The 14,370-nt window shown below is 38.1% G+C and overlaps 1 protein-coding gene across 1 annotated transcript; it reads right to left on the bottom strand.

Annotated features, from left to right (window-relative positions):
• Positions 1–569: 569 nt before the first annotated feature.
• Positions 570–1,085, bottom strand: LOC149784477 (uncharacterized). Its single transcript, XM_089932993.1, has one exon. The coding sequence runs from the start codon at positions 1,053–1,055 to the stop codon at positions 570–572; it is 486 nt and encodes a 161-aa protein (XP_089789119.1). The 5' UTR covers positions 1,056–1,085.
• Positions 1,086–14,370: the final 13,285 nt, after the last annotated feature.

Here is a 14,370-nt window from a genome sequence, read left to right on the forward strand (position 1 = left end):
GAAATATTTGTACTGGATTGCAAAGAGAGTAGGAAACTATTTTTGTTGTGAGGATACATTTTCAAATGTTTTATCGTATATATATCTCTATCTAGATTAGTAATGATTTTAATTTATTTATTCGTTTGCTATTGGAAATAATTCAATAAGTAACGAATCTACTATTTTTGTGATTCTATGTATTTAAATGCATTTCTTTTTTGTCTTAAAATCTTCAGAAAATGGAGGAATACAAGAATATCATCATCATCATCTCTCTCTCTCTCTCTCTCGTTAAAACATTGTGTATATTAACATCCAGTCATTAACACGTTCTGAAGTGACACCTGGAAAATGGCGGTCTTAACACAGGTATAGTGTGACAGAATAACTAGACAGAAATAAACCGAAACCATTTTTAAAAAGCAATTTTATAAATGTATAGGTACATTAGTTGTGCGTGCCACCTTAATGAAAGACATGAAAGTTTACAAAATCCATTCTACAATGACAAGCTAGGATGTAATTAGTTGGCTTGGCCACGTACATCATTCGCAGACAGCTTTTTAACGAATAACACTATCTTCATATTAGCGCCTTCCTCTCTGTTGTTCAACAGCTCGTCTGCTTCCAAGAAGTTTTTGCATAGGTTCCATCCAGTTTTTTCGGATCCATGACATCTTAAAAGTCATGATTTTCTTTACCGCTCGGGTCTGTCCTCCAATTAACAGAGTGCTTGAGACAAGAAATCTGTTCCTGACAGCAGACAATTCGTAGAATTCGTTGCTGTAGTCTCCACACATTTCATCATCTTGGAAGAAGACCTTATTAGTGAGGACGTCTGGAGAGAAGAGGTAACACAGTGTAATGAGTGTGTTCACCTCCTCTGTCGTCAAGAAAGGGTAATTCCTGTAGTTTTTCAGTTTTAGGAGTGTGGCGTTATTACCATCGTCAGCTTTTAGAGCTGTACACACGCACTGCAGGTAGTACATCAGCCTTGCTTTTGGATTTTCAGGGACACTGGCCACGACTCCAATTTTCTTCAAGCCTATCCTTGTTTGCCCCAAGTAAGCCATACTGAATGCAATATTCTCCTTAAAGTTTGCAGTTTGCCAGTCAAGACATATATTGTTGTAATTGCAGTGCCATACGATTAAAGTATACCCCTTTCAAGGTCGATTTATTGATTATGGTGTATACGTTTCCAGGAAATTTTAACAAAATGCTTGTGACGTTAAGGCTTGAAATATCATGTGATAAGTTTGTTTGTTCACTGCATGGTGATTATTTGATTTAGTGTCACAAGTAATTTCGATATAACTTGTACGTATATCTTATAGCTGATATATTGTACTTCCTCTTAACGAATTTGGCAACATTGAGGAAAGTGGTGTTTATTACGCTTGCCAATATTTAAAATAGAACAGATTATAAAAGGTCATTCCTAAATAATGATGTGCGAATCCATCAACACTAATATGTTTTAACATTGTCATACCCTCAGTTTATTAATTGAATACAAACAGTTTCGTATACTCCAAGCCTATCTCTTTAACTGAATATAATGGTTTCCGTCGACATCAATCATATCTCATTGATTAAACATGTTGGTTTCAGTAGACATCACGCTTATTTCTTTATCTTGATATGTTCTCTTACCTATATATTTATGTTATATTGGTTGTCGCAGAATAGAAACTGAGTGGGTTTTTGGATTAAATGAATAATACAAACACAATGTGAGAAAGATGGACATTTATGAAATGAATTAATAAAGAAAAATATATGTTGTAAAAATAGAATGAATCTCTCACGCTCTCAACATACGATAGACCCAATCACTCTACACAGCATTCACACATTGAAAATAAACCAAAAATATGAAAACTATATGAAGTACAGATCCAAGAAACCTCATGGACTCCAGATACGTTTCGAACAGTATTATACCAACAAGAGAGATTCGCATAATCTCAAATATGTACTCCGATTAAGATTCAAATTAATTTTATGAACAAAACTAAGATTCAAAATAATCTTATGAATACAACTAAGATTCAAATAAAAAATCTTATGAACACAACTAAGATTTAAAATAATTTTATGAACATAAAAATGCAATTGGAACAATAATTGAACCAAACGTATGCTTCTAGACCCCTTGTACAGTCGAACAATTCCTAGGGTTGGCTCGCACTCTTATCGGCCGCTCGCACCTTTTATGGATCCACCACATGTACAGTCATACGTATACACGTATATACAGCATACAGCTCCCTTTTGAATTTGCTACGTCTACGTCTGTGGCAAAGACATACGTACATACATACATACGTATCGACAGCACTCAGCCTTAAATACTCTGGAAACTCCAGACAGCACTAAACAGCTTCAGATATCTCTAGACATCTCTAGCAAACTGTACTCAGCTCTAGTCATAGTCACAGTCACAATCCCAGTGACAGTCACAATCAGAGCGACAGTCACAATCAGCTACAATAAAACCAAATTGGTCATAATAATAGTTTCTGTAAAACTCTAGATATATGCTAATACATTAACCTCTAATAGTGACTTGTAATTCAAAGTTCAAATCTGCGTTGTAATACATGCATTATTACGCGATAAGACATTACAAACCGAATAAGCTTCGCATATCAATGAAATGTAAATTTAACACTTACTCCTATGGTTGGATAACAATGGAGAGCGTATATTCCTTGACGTTATCCAAAACGACCAGTGTCTGTTTAGAAATCGATCTTAGTTAAATCCATAGGAGAGTGAGCAAAGGTCAAGGAAAATACCCGCGCATATCTTCTTATTAATGTCTCTTCGTCGCAATTATTTACCGGCGAGGTACATGTTAATACAGTAGCTGTATTAACACTTAACACTTCTTCACCCTAGATAACGTTGTACGCATGAACAACGAGAAATATTCAGAGTTCTAAGGCAAAACCAAGTTTTGTTTTTATTTTCCTAATTCTGTGACATTGGTAACTTAAATGCATTTACATGACAGACTTTCATTGTTTACAATGTAACATATTTGTTAATGATTACTATTGTGATAATTTGCCACCTGGCACAATACTTCCAAATAATGCTGTTATGTCTTGTTCATTAGGTTTCACCAATTTAGGTTTAAAATTAATATAATATATGCAATAAGTTATTTTTTCTTCAGATAAAAGCAATACATTTATTTGCAATCTATTTGGAGGCAGGAAATGTTTTAAAAAGTTCCATCCATTTTCATCTGGTCCCGAAAATAATATAGTCAGTCCCGGCCTACCATTACGACCGTGCGATAGAAAATGTCACTTTGGTCATGTCTTCTGCAAATTCTTCAAGAGATGCCATTTAGAGGACCTATTTTACAATGTAGTATATGGTAAGATATTTTTTCTTCTTATTTGTCTGATACTTTGCCTGTTATAACAATTTAGAATAATTGAACTGTTTTGCCTGTTTTGCATTTTTGATAGTATGCTCTTAAGGGACCGACAGATTTCGGAACTGCCAAAACAGAAATTATCCTTTGGCACCCCTAAAATGGAAAAACACATTCTAGACGTCAAATGAAGGGCAGATGGATTTTCTAGGTGTGTTTCCAAACTTGGCAATGTGTATATTTGATCGATATTGGACATATATGCTACAATAAGGTTTTTATTCCGAAACTAGGGTTTCCAGGGAAAGGTTTTCTAAGCTCTTATAACATCCGTCGTTGACTGTACCCCCATGACTGGGTCAAGTATGTGCATAATTAAAATTGATAAATATTCTTGTATCATTTATGAGTTAACTGTGTCATGGGGGTAGAGGCTAGTGCGTGTGTCAAGAACACAAAGGAGTCATAACAGGGAAAAGCCCCATTTTCATACTGTTATATGTGTGTGTCTGTGAGGGTGTACATTGTTATTTTTTACATAGTTGATGTCTATATTGGTGTGATACCATGTATATATTATGTAAATAGTTTGGGCATTCAATTATGTTCATAAAAATGGATTCATCTATGCAAGAATGCCAAATTAAATGGATGAATGAATGACATATATAGTAAACTACATCAAACTTAATCACTAGTGTTAGTGCCATTCGTATATACTGATACAGTTTCAAACATTCACTTATGTTCATAAAATAAAACTTTCTTAGACTCTCCTCCTCTTTCTATTTCAAAATCCACTAGCAGCTCTCTCTCTCTCTCTCTCTCTCTCTCTCTCTCTCTTGGCTCTGGCTCACTTGTCGGTTCTGGATCACGTGTCGGCGTGTATCGATGGCCGGGTTCGGCCCAAATGTCGTGGATCAATGATGTAATTGATCTTTGCTCACTATGGTTGGACTCACTGTGGTTTTCTTATTAGAGATGTGTTTACAGTAAGGTAAAAATGTCTCTTTCGTGTTATCAATGTCATGTAGCTAAGCTGGGCTTGAACGATATGAGTCATGAATCAAAGTTGAAATTAAGTGAGAAAGAGTCTCATATGTGGTTGAAGCGTGCGACTTAGTTGATAGCTTACGCGAATAAGGATCTAAAGTATGAGCCAGAGATGATTTATTGTGAGGAGGAGGAGGCGGAGGAGTGGATGAAACGTAGTCATTGTCATCAGCGTCCAATGCAACGGTACATTCAGCAGCATTGCATACGAAATAAGCTGAAACGTTTTCAAACGACAGAGCCCCAGTGAAACGACTTAGAATTTTTGTTGAATAATGTGACTCGAGTACTCTTGATGGATCGTGCAAAATTTATCCAGTTTGAATATGTGTTTAAACGTAGTTTAAGCATAATTTTGAGAAGATGGGTCTGGTCGAGCATGCGGAAAATCTCGGTGGAACAGTGCGATAAGATTATTTAGGAGGCGTTGTCAAGCTAGTCAGATATGCGGAGGGAATCCAAGAGTTGAATTGTTCAGAATAGCCAAAATAGTTGACTATTGATAGTTTTATCTAGAGTGGAAATGACGTTTTCAACTCAGAATATGTCCTGCTCTGTCTTTTGTAATTCATCACGTAAAATGAACTTTGGATGCTTTTATCGAGGAGGCTTCGATGGTCGGTGTGATTGGAGCGATAGACGAAGTCAGGAATAAAATCTAAGTATTGGTTGGTATTATCACTGGTGAATCTCTACCACATGCGACTTTTGAGAGTTTGGTTAAAGTGTTTGATGACAGACGCCTTGAGAGGATTATGAATGATGTTCAAGGTGATATTATTTTTTGAAGCGAGACAAGGACGGATTTGTTATAAAATTCGTTACCATGATCTGCCCGAGTGTTTGGGGTTTTCGTTTGTCCGTGCTTTTATTCAGCGCCTGCACAATAAAACTCCTTTCTTGTTTTTGAGAGGAATGACCGTTGTACGTTCTGCAATATCTCATGTAGACGAGGTTGCTGCAGTTCCACTACGACTTCATCAATCATACGTACGGAAACAAAGAGACGTTGCTCATGACCGATATCGACTCGCTCGTGTACGAATTTCACACCAACGATGTCTACGCAGACCTATATCAACATCGAAAACTCTTCGACCTCAGCGATTATCCACTAGGCTATCCCATCCACTGCGAAGACAATAAAAAGGTGATAGGAAAGTTTAAAATGAAACATGTGGAGTACCCATCAGGAAATTCATAGGATTTCACTCCAAAGTGTGATGCGTCTTTAAGCGACGTGGACATAAACTGAAACGAATCACTGAATCGGAAAGGTTCAATGGTGATAGACATGTACGTTTCGACATTGTTGGGGTTACATATATATTTGATCTTATTTGTCACTTCGGCGAGAATCTTTTTGATGTGTGGATGATTGAGACCTACCACGATGAAATTCTCATCATACCCACGTAGATTATGAGCAATGACCTTTAATGAAGTGTGGGTCTTTTCAGTCGGCGTGAGCAGTTCCTCGATAGTGGCCAGCAATATGGCAGTGGTCTCTCACTTTGCTGACATGGTGTTTAAAGTGTTCCTCGCAGATGTGGCACTGCATATCTGTCTTATTGTGCCGTAACGATGGCGATCTGAGTGATGTGATTTATACTGGATTTTTTTGTACCTCTTTAATGTGTTTCAGCTCAGAAGCGAATTGCTCAAAGAACAAGGCCATGCAATCCTCACCACGACGCTGACAATATTCCGACGACAAGGATTCGTCGACGGAACAGCATACCTTAAACCCAAACAAATGATACGAGCTGGAATAGAGCATGGGAGGTGTGTATGTTCCGTCTGAGTGAAAGAATGGTTAATATCTGTTGAAGGTCCTTCTACTTTTTCCAGTGTGGCTTAACAGCCGAAGACGACCTAAAACGTGTGAGTGTAATTTTTGGTGGTCTGTACTCATCATCAAACAACAACTGATACACATCCGTTGCGATAAGAACAATTTCCGCCATGCTTTATATGAGTTCATCGGGAGTAAAATCTAAAAATAACTCAAGCCTGGATGAGTACGCTCAGTTGTGAGTGCCGTAAACTTAAACTTGGAGTATTTCATGTACGTACTTGAGGCTGAAAAGAACAATTCGAGCATGATATATCCTATCCCAGCTGTACCTGTGCATAAGACATCGTAGGTAGTATCTGGTTTAACACCATCTAGTCTCCACGTGAGAATTCTTTCATCGCCACTATTTGTTCCTTGGACCCTAAATTTCCATATAGACACGACTTCAGTCAATTGAATCTGCAGCCAAAAATTAGAGGTAACCCCGTTAGTCACCCACTCTTTGCCAGTGCCAGTGACTGCTGCCAGAAGGTTGAAAAGACCATGTAGGCCTTGAAGGCTGCCGAGTATTCGGATGATGCTGAAACGATAATGCTACATGAATTATCCTTGTTTCCATAGAGAATGGGAACGTATCCAACGTTGTTGTTTTTTTACATGGAGCGTATCCACGTACATTTTTGTGGCTGCTTCGTTAGTTGGCTACTGTTGGATAATCCGTCATCACCAGTTTAGCTTCAGACGCCATAGTAAGTCATTCAGCAAGGGTTCCACCGAAAGTTGATAATTTAGTTCCTCCAAACGAGTTGACTTGTCCATACGAAATTTCTTGGCTTGTATCGGTTATTAGCCATATGATAGGACTGCCATATAACTATTGATTGTGCAATGTGGTCCTTCGGTGCAAATCAATTTGGGTATTATTGACCTCTGAAACAAATATTTGTAACTTGAGTTCGTAATGCAAAATCCTTCCACGGTTTGAATGGTAATGGGAGTATAATTACCACTAGAATCTCTTTCCATCCAGATGGAGCGGTCGATCATTCCGAAATGGCAAGTCATAGTCGCTCTTGTAATGAGTCCAGTAACGGCTTCAACACGTCTTGAATTTTAAGATGTGGTTCCCGATGTGGGTGAGGACGTGAGATCGCTTGTGACCTGACTTTCCACGGACAACGTTCCAGTCATATCGACATTGCCGCTGTTTGCCCCTCCCGTTTCATCCTATTTGGTCAGCAGCGCCACATCCAGATCGGAGGCTTTACAGCTTCAGAGGACACTGCTGTTGCCGATGCAAGCCTATACAAAATTAAGGCCACCTATGTTGATATTGCCTGTCATTGTTTCGCTCGAGAGCTATATGTTCGTTTCTGCAAGATTAATCACTTGAGACCTGTGCGCGGCATTAGCGTCATGGGGAGAATAGCTCACATCTTCACCATTGGTCAGACTATGCCCATTCATGCTGAAGTGACCCATCATCGAATCCCCATAATGGTTGACCTTTTTGACTAGTTCGGCACCATAGTCGCCCGATGAGAAATTGCTTCCAGAGCCGATCAACGTTCCAAAGGTGACACGTTCAAATTATATAAACCATGAACATCATTAACTTCGACACGAAGGAAAAATCCCTAGAGAATCCACATAATGTTTGATCGTTGGTACGTCAGATCGTGGCAAGACCAACCTACTCATGAACATGCTTCTCAACGAAATGCTCAAGTACGACCGTGTATTTCTTTACATTCCCAATCCTCATCAGGACGAATACTATATGCTGCACACATTTGGTGATGCAGTCGGCAACGATGTTGAAGGAGACTCGATAGACGGTGTCGCCCGCATACGTCTTCACGATCATGGATAAAGACGAGATTCAGCCGGTGGAAGACCTACACAAAATAATCATGTTTGACGACATCAAAATCAACCACGAGAACATGAGTAAAATCTCGACTTCTTTTCGTTGTCGATACAAAAACGGTGCAACAGTATTTATCTCACTCAGTCGTACTATGACGTCCACAAATACATCCGACGAAACATGGGATGCTTTGTACAGTTTCAGGATTTGGGTAATCGAGACGTTCATGCGATGGCGAATATCCATTGCAAGGGCATCGCCACCAGACAGTTCAATAACTGCTTCGCCGAAGCTACGTCGTCGTCCAAGCCAAAATTTCGAGACGTTTCTTCGCGATGCTGAAATGATTCCTGAACGTTATCGCAAGAGCTATGACGAATTTCACTTGCCTGATTATTATATGTGGTTTAAAAAAACTTCGCCCATGTCGTTCAATAAAAGTCACCACACATCGACAACGCGATAATGTCCTCATAATTTTATAGAACAGCGGTTAGTTTTAAGGCAACGTGTGCTCGAATGAAAAAGAGGTCAGCAGTCCTTTAAGTGTGATGTGGATGGAGAATTGTTTAAAATACTCATCTGTACATTAAAAGAGCTCAAGACGACGTCCGATGATATGCAGGATAAGATGTTGGACACATCCATAACGACTCAGCGCCAGCAACAACATTTGTTGGATGAGTTAGCACCTTCACTAGCAACTCAGAAACAACCTAAGGTAAATACTGCTGATACAAAATTAGCTCCATCTCAATCAAAAATTTCAAATAAGGTAAAAGCTCCAAAACGACCTGCAGCAACTTGCAAAAAAGGCAGTAACTACGCAAGTAACAGGAAAATTCACACTGAAAAAGATAGAAGAAGACGAAAAGAAGCCAGACTTGAAAACGTTATTAAATAGGAAGACGTTTGACAGAATAATATAAAAGAAGACGAGGAACGTGCGAATTCAAATTTAGAAGAGGTGCGAAAGAAGGAGGACGAGAGATAGGATACCCCAGAAAAGCTGAAGAGGAAGAAAAAGTCACTACACAAAGTGATTCTAAGCACTAAAAATTGATGTGTCCAAAAAAAAAAACTGATCAAGGAAATAAGTTATTCAGAACCCGAATCGAGCTTAGAATGGCTAGTTTATTTTAATTATAAAAACGTACCAGTCATGAGATAATATTTAAATAGGAAATAAGTATTTTTGGATGAAAGTTATTTCGACGTTGAAGCAGCACGTGACATATTAATTGAAATAAACAAAAACTATGGTTCACTGGTTAGGGGTGTCAGAGACAAGAGTGAGGATGAATGTATTAATATAAGTAAAATTAAAGGTAGGTTAACGAATGTAAACAATGATCTTAAAGGCGATACTGATAGGGGAGAAATAAGTATATATATTACTTAGAACAAGAGTGAATAAAAAAAAGTCCGAACAATAAGCGCAGCAGTCAGGAATAAATATCAGGCTGAACTCATTGCTTTCAGGACCAATAGGAATTGAGGGTGAAAGAAAAGGAAGTGGCATCCGCTACTTTCATGCTTCTGCCGAGATAGTCTCTTGTCTTAAGTAACTGATTCCTTCTAAACAAAGGGAAATGTCGGTGTAGAGGTCGACAACGAGATGGTGTAAATTCTCAATAATCTTTTGGATCTACAGCTGGTGACGTCGAATCAGTATCCCATTTAGTACGAGGACTTGATATAAAGAATGTTTCTCACCGATACTACGCTGCTGTTTGACTAGAAACCGTTAACGTCCACGGTAAAGTATAATCCGCCGCTGAAGCTCGACCAACAATCGTCGTACAAAATCTCTCTCATCTCCGCCGAAATCATCAACAGCTTATTCTATATCACCGCGAGCAAGAATTGGTTTTCGTCACAACAAAAACCCTTCACGATCTCTCCAGGCGGATCAAATATCACCGACATCTCCACTGAAATCTCACAACACTTCAGCGAACATTAAAATGGAACCAAACTCTGCCCCTCTGCGAATTCGCATCACTCTCTCGGGAATTTACATTGAAAGATTTGACACTGCAAACTCTATTAGATCCATCATGGGGGTTTAACGCGGGTACGACCAGGACCCATACTGGAGTGTACGAAGGAGATCTGCCCGTCAATACCACTGTCGTGAACAGCCTCCTTATCAACTGTTCGATCGCCCTAGGATCCTTGTCTTCTGTGGGCTCTGCCTCCAACGTCATTTATTCCACCACGATTGATATCCAGCCAGGACCTTTCCTGCAACGTCGTCCCAATCCGTTAATTTATTATCCCATCACGACCACTTACGCAATCTTGGAAATTACCACGTGGCTCACCGATCAGTCTTGCAATGCAGACAATAACAACGACAAAAGAATCACCTATTATCGGCATGTGCGTCGTGAAGTCTAATAGAGACCCACGACGTTGTAGACACGTCTAAAAACGTTCGTTATTAAAATAAAGCAACGATGAGAACTTCACTTGCTCAGCGACGTAAAATTGTATCCTCGCTGTTTTCTTCCGTACGTGCAGCTCTTCCAGGCATTGCTGCAAAAAATTCACAAATCGCTCTCAAGGGTTCAAAACCATGCCCAGTCCTCTGTGTTGGCAGCAGCACCCTCTTCGATAGCAGAGATGCCCGTGTCCAGTAAGGTAAAGGAGGCTCTTAGAAAAACGTCTAGGGGCCTTAGCATTCGATCCGAAATTGTTTTACAGGACTTGGAAAAATGGTCAGTATGACAAGCTCACAAGGTTCCACTCTTAGCGCGATCATGTCCGGATATGGCTATAAACGATTATGTTTATTTTTTTTATCACGTTATATTTCTTATTACAATCACATAGCATATCATAATGTATTCGAGATTTACTCCCGATTATATGCGTCTCAACGACGATACTCCCATGGACGATTCCACTACCGAGTATGAGTATGTGGAGTATCAAGACACCAACATCACCAATCTCAAGGAGAGCACCCATCGAAATATAGAGACGCGCATTTTGGAGGTCGGCGGAAAATACAAACGAACGACAACCCTCTCGATGACCATGATGCCGGCGTTCAAATTACGCTCCAAAATAATGGATTGTCGTTATTCACGTATGCTCAAAATCAACTGACCCCACCAGAAGACTCATCTATCACACCAGATGGCGTTCATGATCAAAATCAACAGGTCTCAGACGTTTTAGTTTTTACAGCCAAATTCAAAGCACGTCACCTCGTGAAAATCAATAGACAAAACATCAGGTTCGAAAAAGGATACATTTCTAACTGGACGGAGGAAGTCTTCGTTATCGATACCATTCTGGAAACCATTCCCATTACCTACACCCTCAACGATTCGTCAGAAAACTCCATCCAAAGGTACTTTTACGATCATGAATTACCAAAGACAGACCAGGACGTGTTCCGAATAGAAAAAGTAATTTCATCCCAAGGTACAAAATCACTCGTCAAATGGTTTAGATACCCTGAACTTTTCAACTCGTGGATTCCCACTGCTTCTCTGACTAGCTTGACAACTCCTCCAAAGTAATGTCCTTGTACTGCTCCAGCATGTTTTTACCAGAGAAAACTTTACATTTCATCGCATGCTCGTGAAGACCCATCTTCTAAAAGACACATTTAAAAACATGCTCAAATTTGATAAATTCTGCACGATCTGCTAACAACACTCGAGTCACTTTATTTAGCCAGTAATCAAACTCATTTTGCTGAGCCTCTGACAAGTGAAAATGCTTCAGCTTATTGTGGATGTGATACCGCTGATTGTAGTGTTGCACTTGACGATGATGATTGTGGTTACGTCTCGGCTACATTACCTGATTACAATATGTGATAAAAGATAATATACATCATCGCTCACAGAAATTCGACTTGCGATCTAAACGAAGTTGATATATTTTCTTCCAACCAACTTGTAGATTTGTATTTGTTTATTTACATCATTGCTAACAGAAATTCGACCTGCGATCTAAACGCAGTTAATATATTTTCTTCCCACCAACTTGTAGATTTGTGTTTACAAAAAAGATTGTGTCTACTTCAGGTCCGTCAACGTAAAACTAGCGATGTGTAGATCATTTAACCTATATTCCTCTTTTGTATCATCACTCAACAATCCTTATTTGTGTTTTACCACAGAAGAACTGGTTACCATGAAAGGGGCCTAAACTGTCATAATCAGGGTGTCACTTCTAAGTCCTAACCAGTTCTATGTGCTGGGATGGGGCTAAGGAGTGTCAACAATAAACTGTCATATTTGTCTGTTTTATCACACAATAACTGTTACCATGTAAGAGACCTAAACTTGGGTGTTTCAGGAAATGCATATGAGATTGCAACAACGAAATTATATATATATATATATATATATATATATATATATATATATATATATATATATATATATATATATATTAATACTGATGTCAATTATTTATTTTATGATTTGTAATATATGGGTCAGTATAGAAAGCTAATAAAAAAATTAGCGAATCAAGACAAAACGTCATCCCAACAATTATACACAAGGATACCGAAATAAAAGCAATAGTATGGATACATGAATTTAAATAAACCTAATACGTGGATTCAACTTCTGCTTAAAAGGGTTAACTGTTCAATATTACATTAATTGTGACCCTGAAAGTCTTTACGCTCTCTCCCTTTCTCTATCTCTCTCTCTCTCTCTCTTTCTGGCACACACATACACACAAACACACGCACTCACACAGAGCAGTAGTGTATATCACAAACCCTTTAATACCCGTCTCTCACTATATATATCTCTCTCTCTAACACTTCAGTAACAAGTAACGAATTTATTTTAAATGTTAAATTATATTCTTAAATATAATGCCAAGGGCCCACACGAAGAATTTAATATTTTTGAATTATAAACAATTTAGCAATAATGCTTTAACTTCTTCAGCAGCATAGCCATAAACAACACACAAAAGAAATGTGCTGTCTTACTAGATCCTTGGTCTGCAGTAAGCGGGATATGTTTGGACCCCTCTTGTTATTACGGTGCAACTTTATTGAATTTATACGAATGTACAAGGGGCTGGATTACATTTCGTAAATGTCAACTTGAAGTTTGTATTAATACCACAGTAACAAACACATACACACACTTTCTTTTAATGAAAGAAAGTTACTGGATTCATTTATTAGATACTCTGTATCCCAGTAGTCTTAATAACAAGGCATTCTATAATACTGTATACAATTTTAATAGAATAATTGATATGTGTTATATATATATATATATATATATATATATATATATATATATATATATATATATGACTTTGTTGAACCTTACAAACCACCATTTCAAATGTATGTTTTCAAATTTAACACAAACAGTACGGATTGTTATGCTACGCATTACATAATATTGGTGCAAAGTAAATATGTACCGAATCATAGAAGCCACCTTCCTGACAAGGTTTTGGATTGGTTGGCTTTGGTCTTCCATTGGGGTGATGGGTCCAGCCATTAAAACTCATTGCCATGGGGCTGAACTATTTAGGCTTTGGGAGTAAATTGTTAAAATCTTTATAAAGGCGCTACGTCTTTTGTTTCAACACCTGTATACCGCTCTGGTGGCCTAAGTGGTTAGATGTCCGCCTCTGATGTGGGAAGTCGCGAGTCCGAACATCGGCCGAGTCATATCAAAAGACGTATCGGTCTGCAACTCGACCTGGACTCAAAATAAGACCCTTCGGCCCATCTTGAAAGATAATTAAGCCCAAATTAACAATATTATTGTGAAAATAGTTTTAACAAGTATGTTGGGGCAAAAATTAGGTACATACTCCGTACGATATATATATATATGTGTGTGTGTGTTGATTGATTCGGATAAAATTTGAGACAATTTTTATATGATTTGTATATTACCGTAATGTTCAGAATTCTAGCTTTCGGTAACAGTACTATATAGAGTTATGATTAGTTGGGTATTTTTTTGTCTTTTGAGTTATAATGCGTGTAATATATGAAACAAAGGATGTCACCTTTTCTTTTCTAGCATTGATTTTGTTCTTCAAGGGGAGAATACATATCAATAATATACAATATAATTTGTTCCAAGGTAACCGTGTGCACTAGCTTGAGAATGCCGTCTCAGGTTTCTTTTTATTTGATTGTAAAATAGAATAGGCTTTAGAAAACAGTTAACACATTTAAAACAAACTAAGCTATCTTGACATATTAAATTTAATGTATGCAGACTGTTTTCTTCAGTAAGATTGATTCTGATA

Source organism: Sinohyriopsis cumingii, chromosome 14 (genome assembly GCF_028554795.1).
Source record: "Sinohyriopsis cumingii isolate HCF-2022 chromosome 14, ASM2855479v2, whole genome shotgun sequence".
In the NCBI taxonomy this organism is placed as follows: domain Eukaryota; kingdom Metazoa; phylum Mollusca; class Bivalvia; order Unionida; family Unionidae; genus Sinohyriopsis; species Sinohyriopsis cumingii.

Bases quoted from the DNA above. Each gene is read 5' to 3' on its own strand.
- LOC149784477 (XM_089932993.1), bottom strand. From the start codon at position 1,055: ATGGCTTACTTGGGGCAAACAAGGATAGGCTTGAAGAAAATTGGAGTC.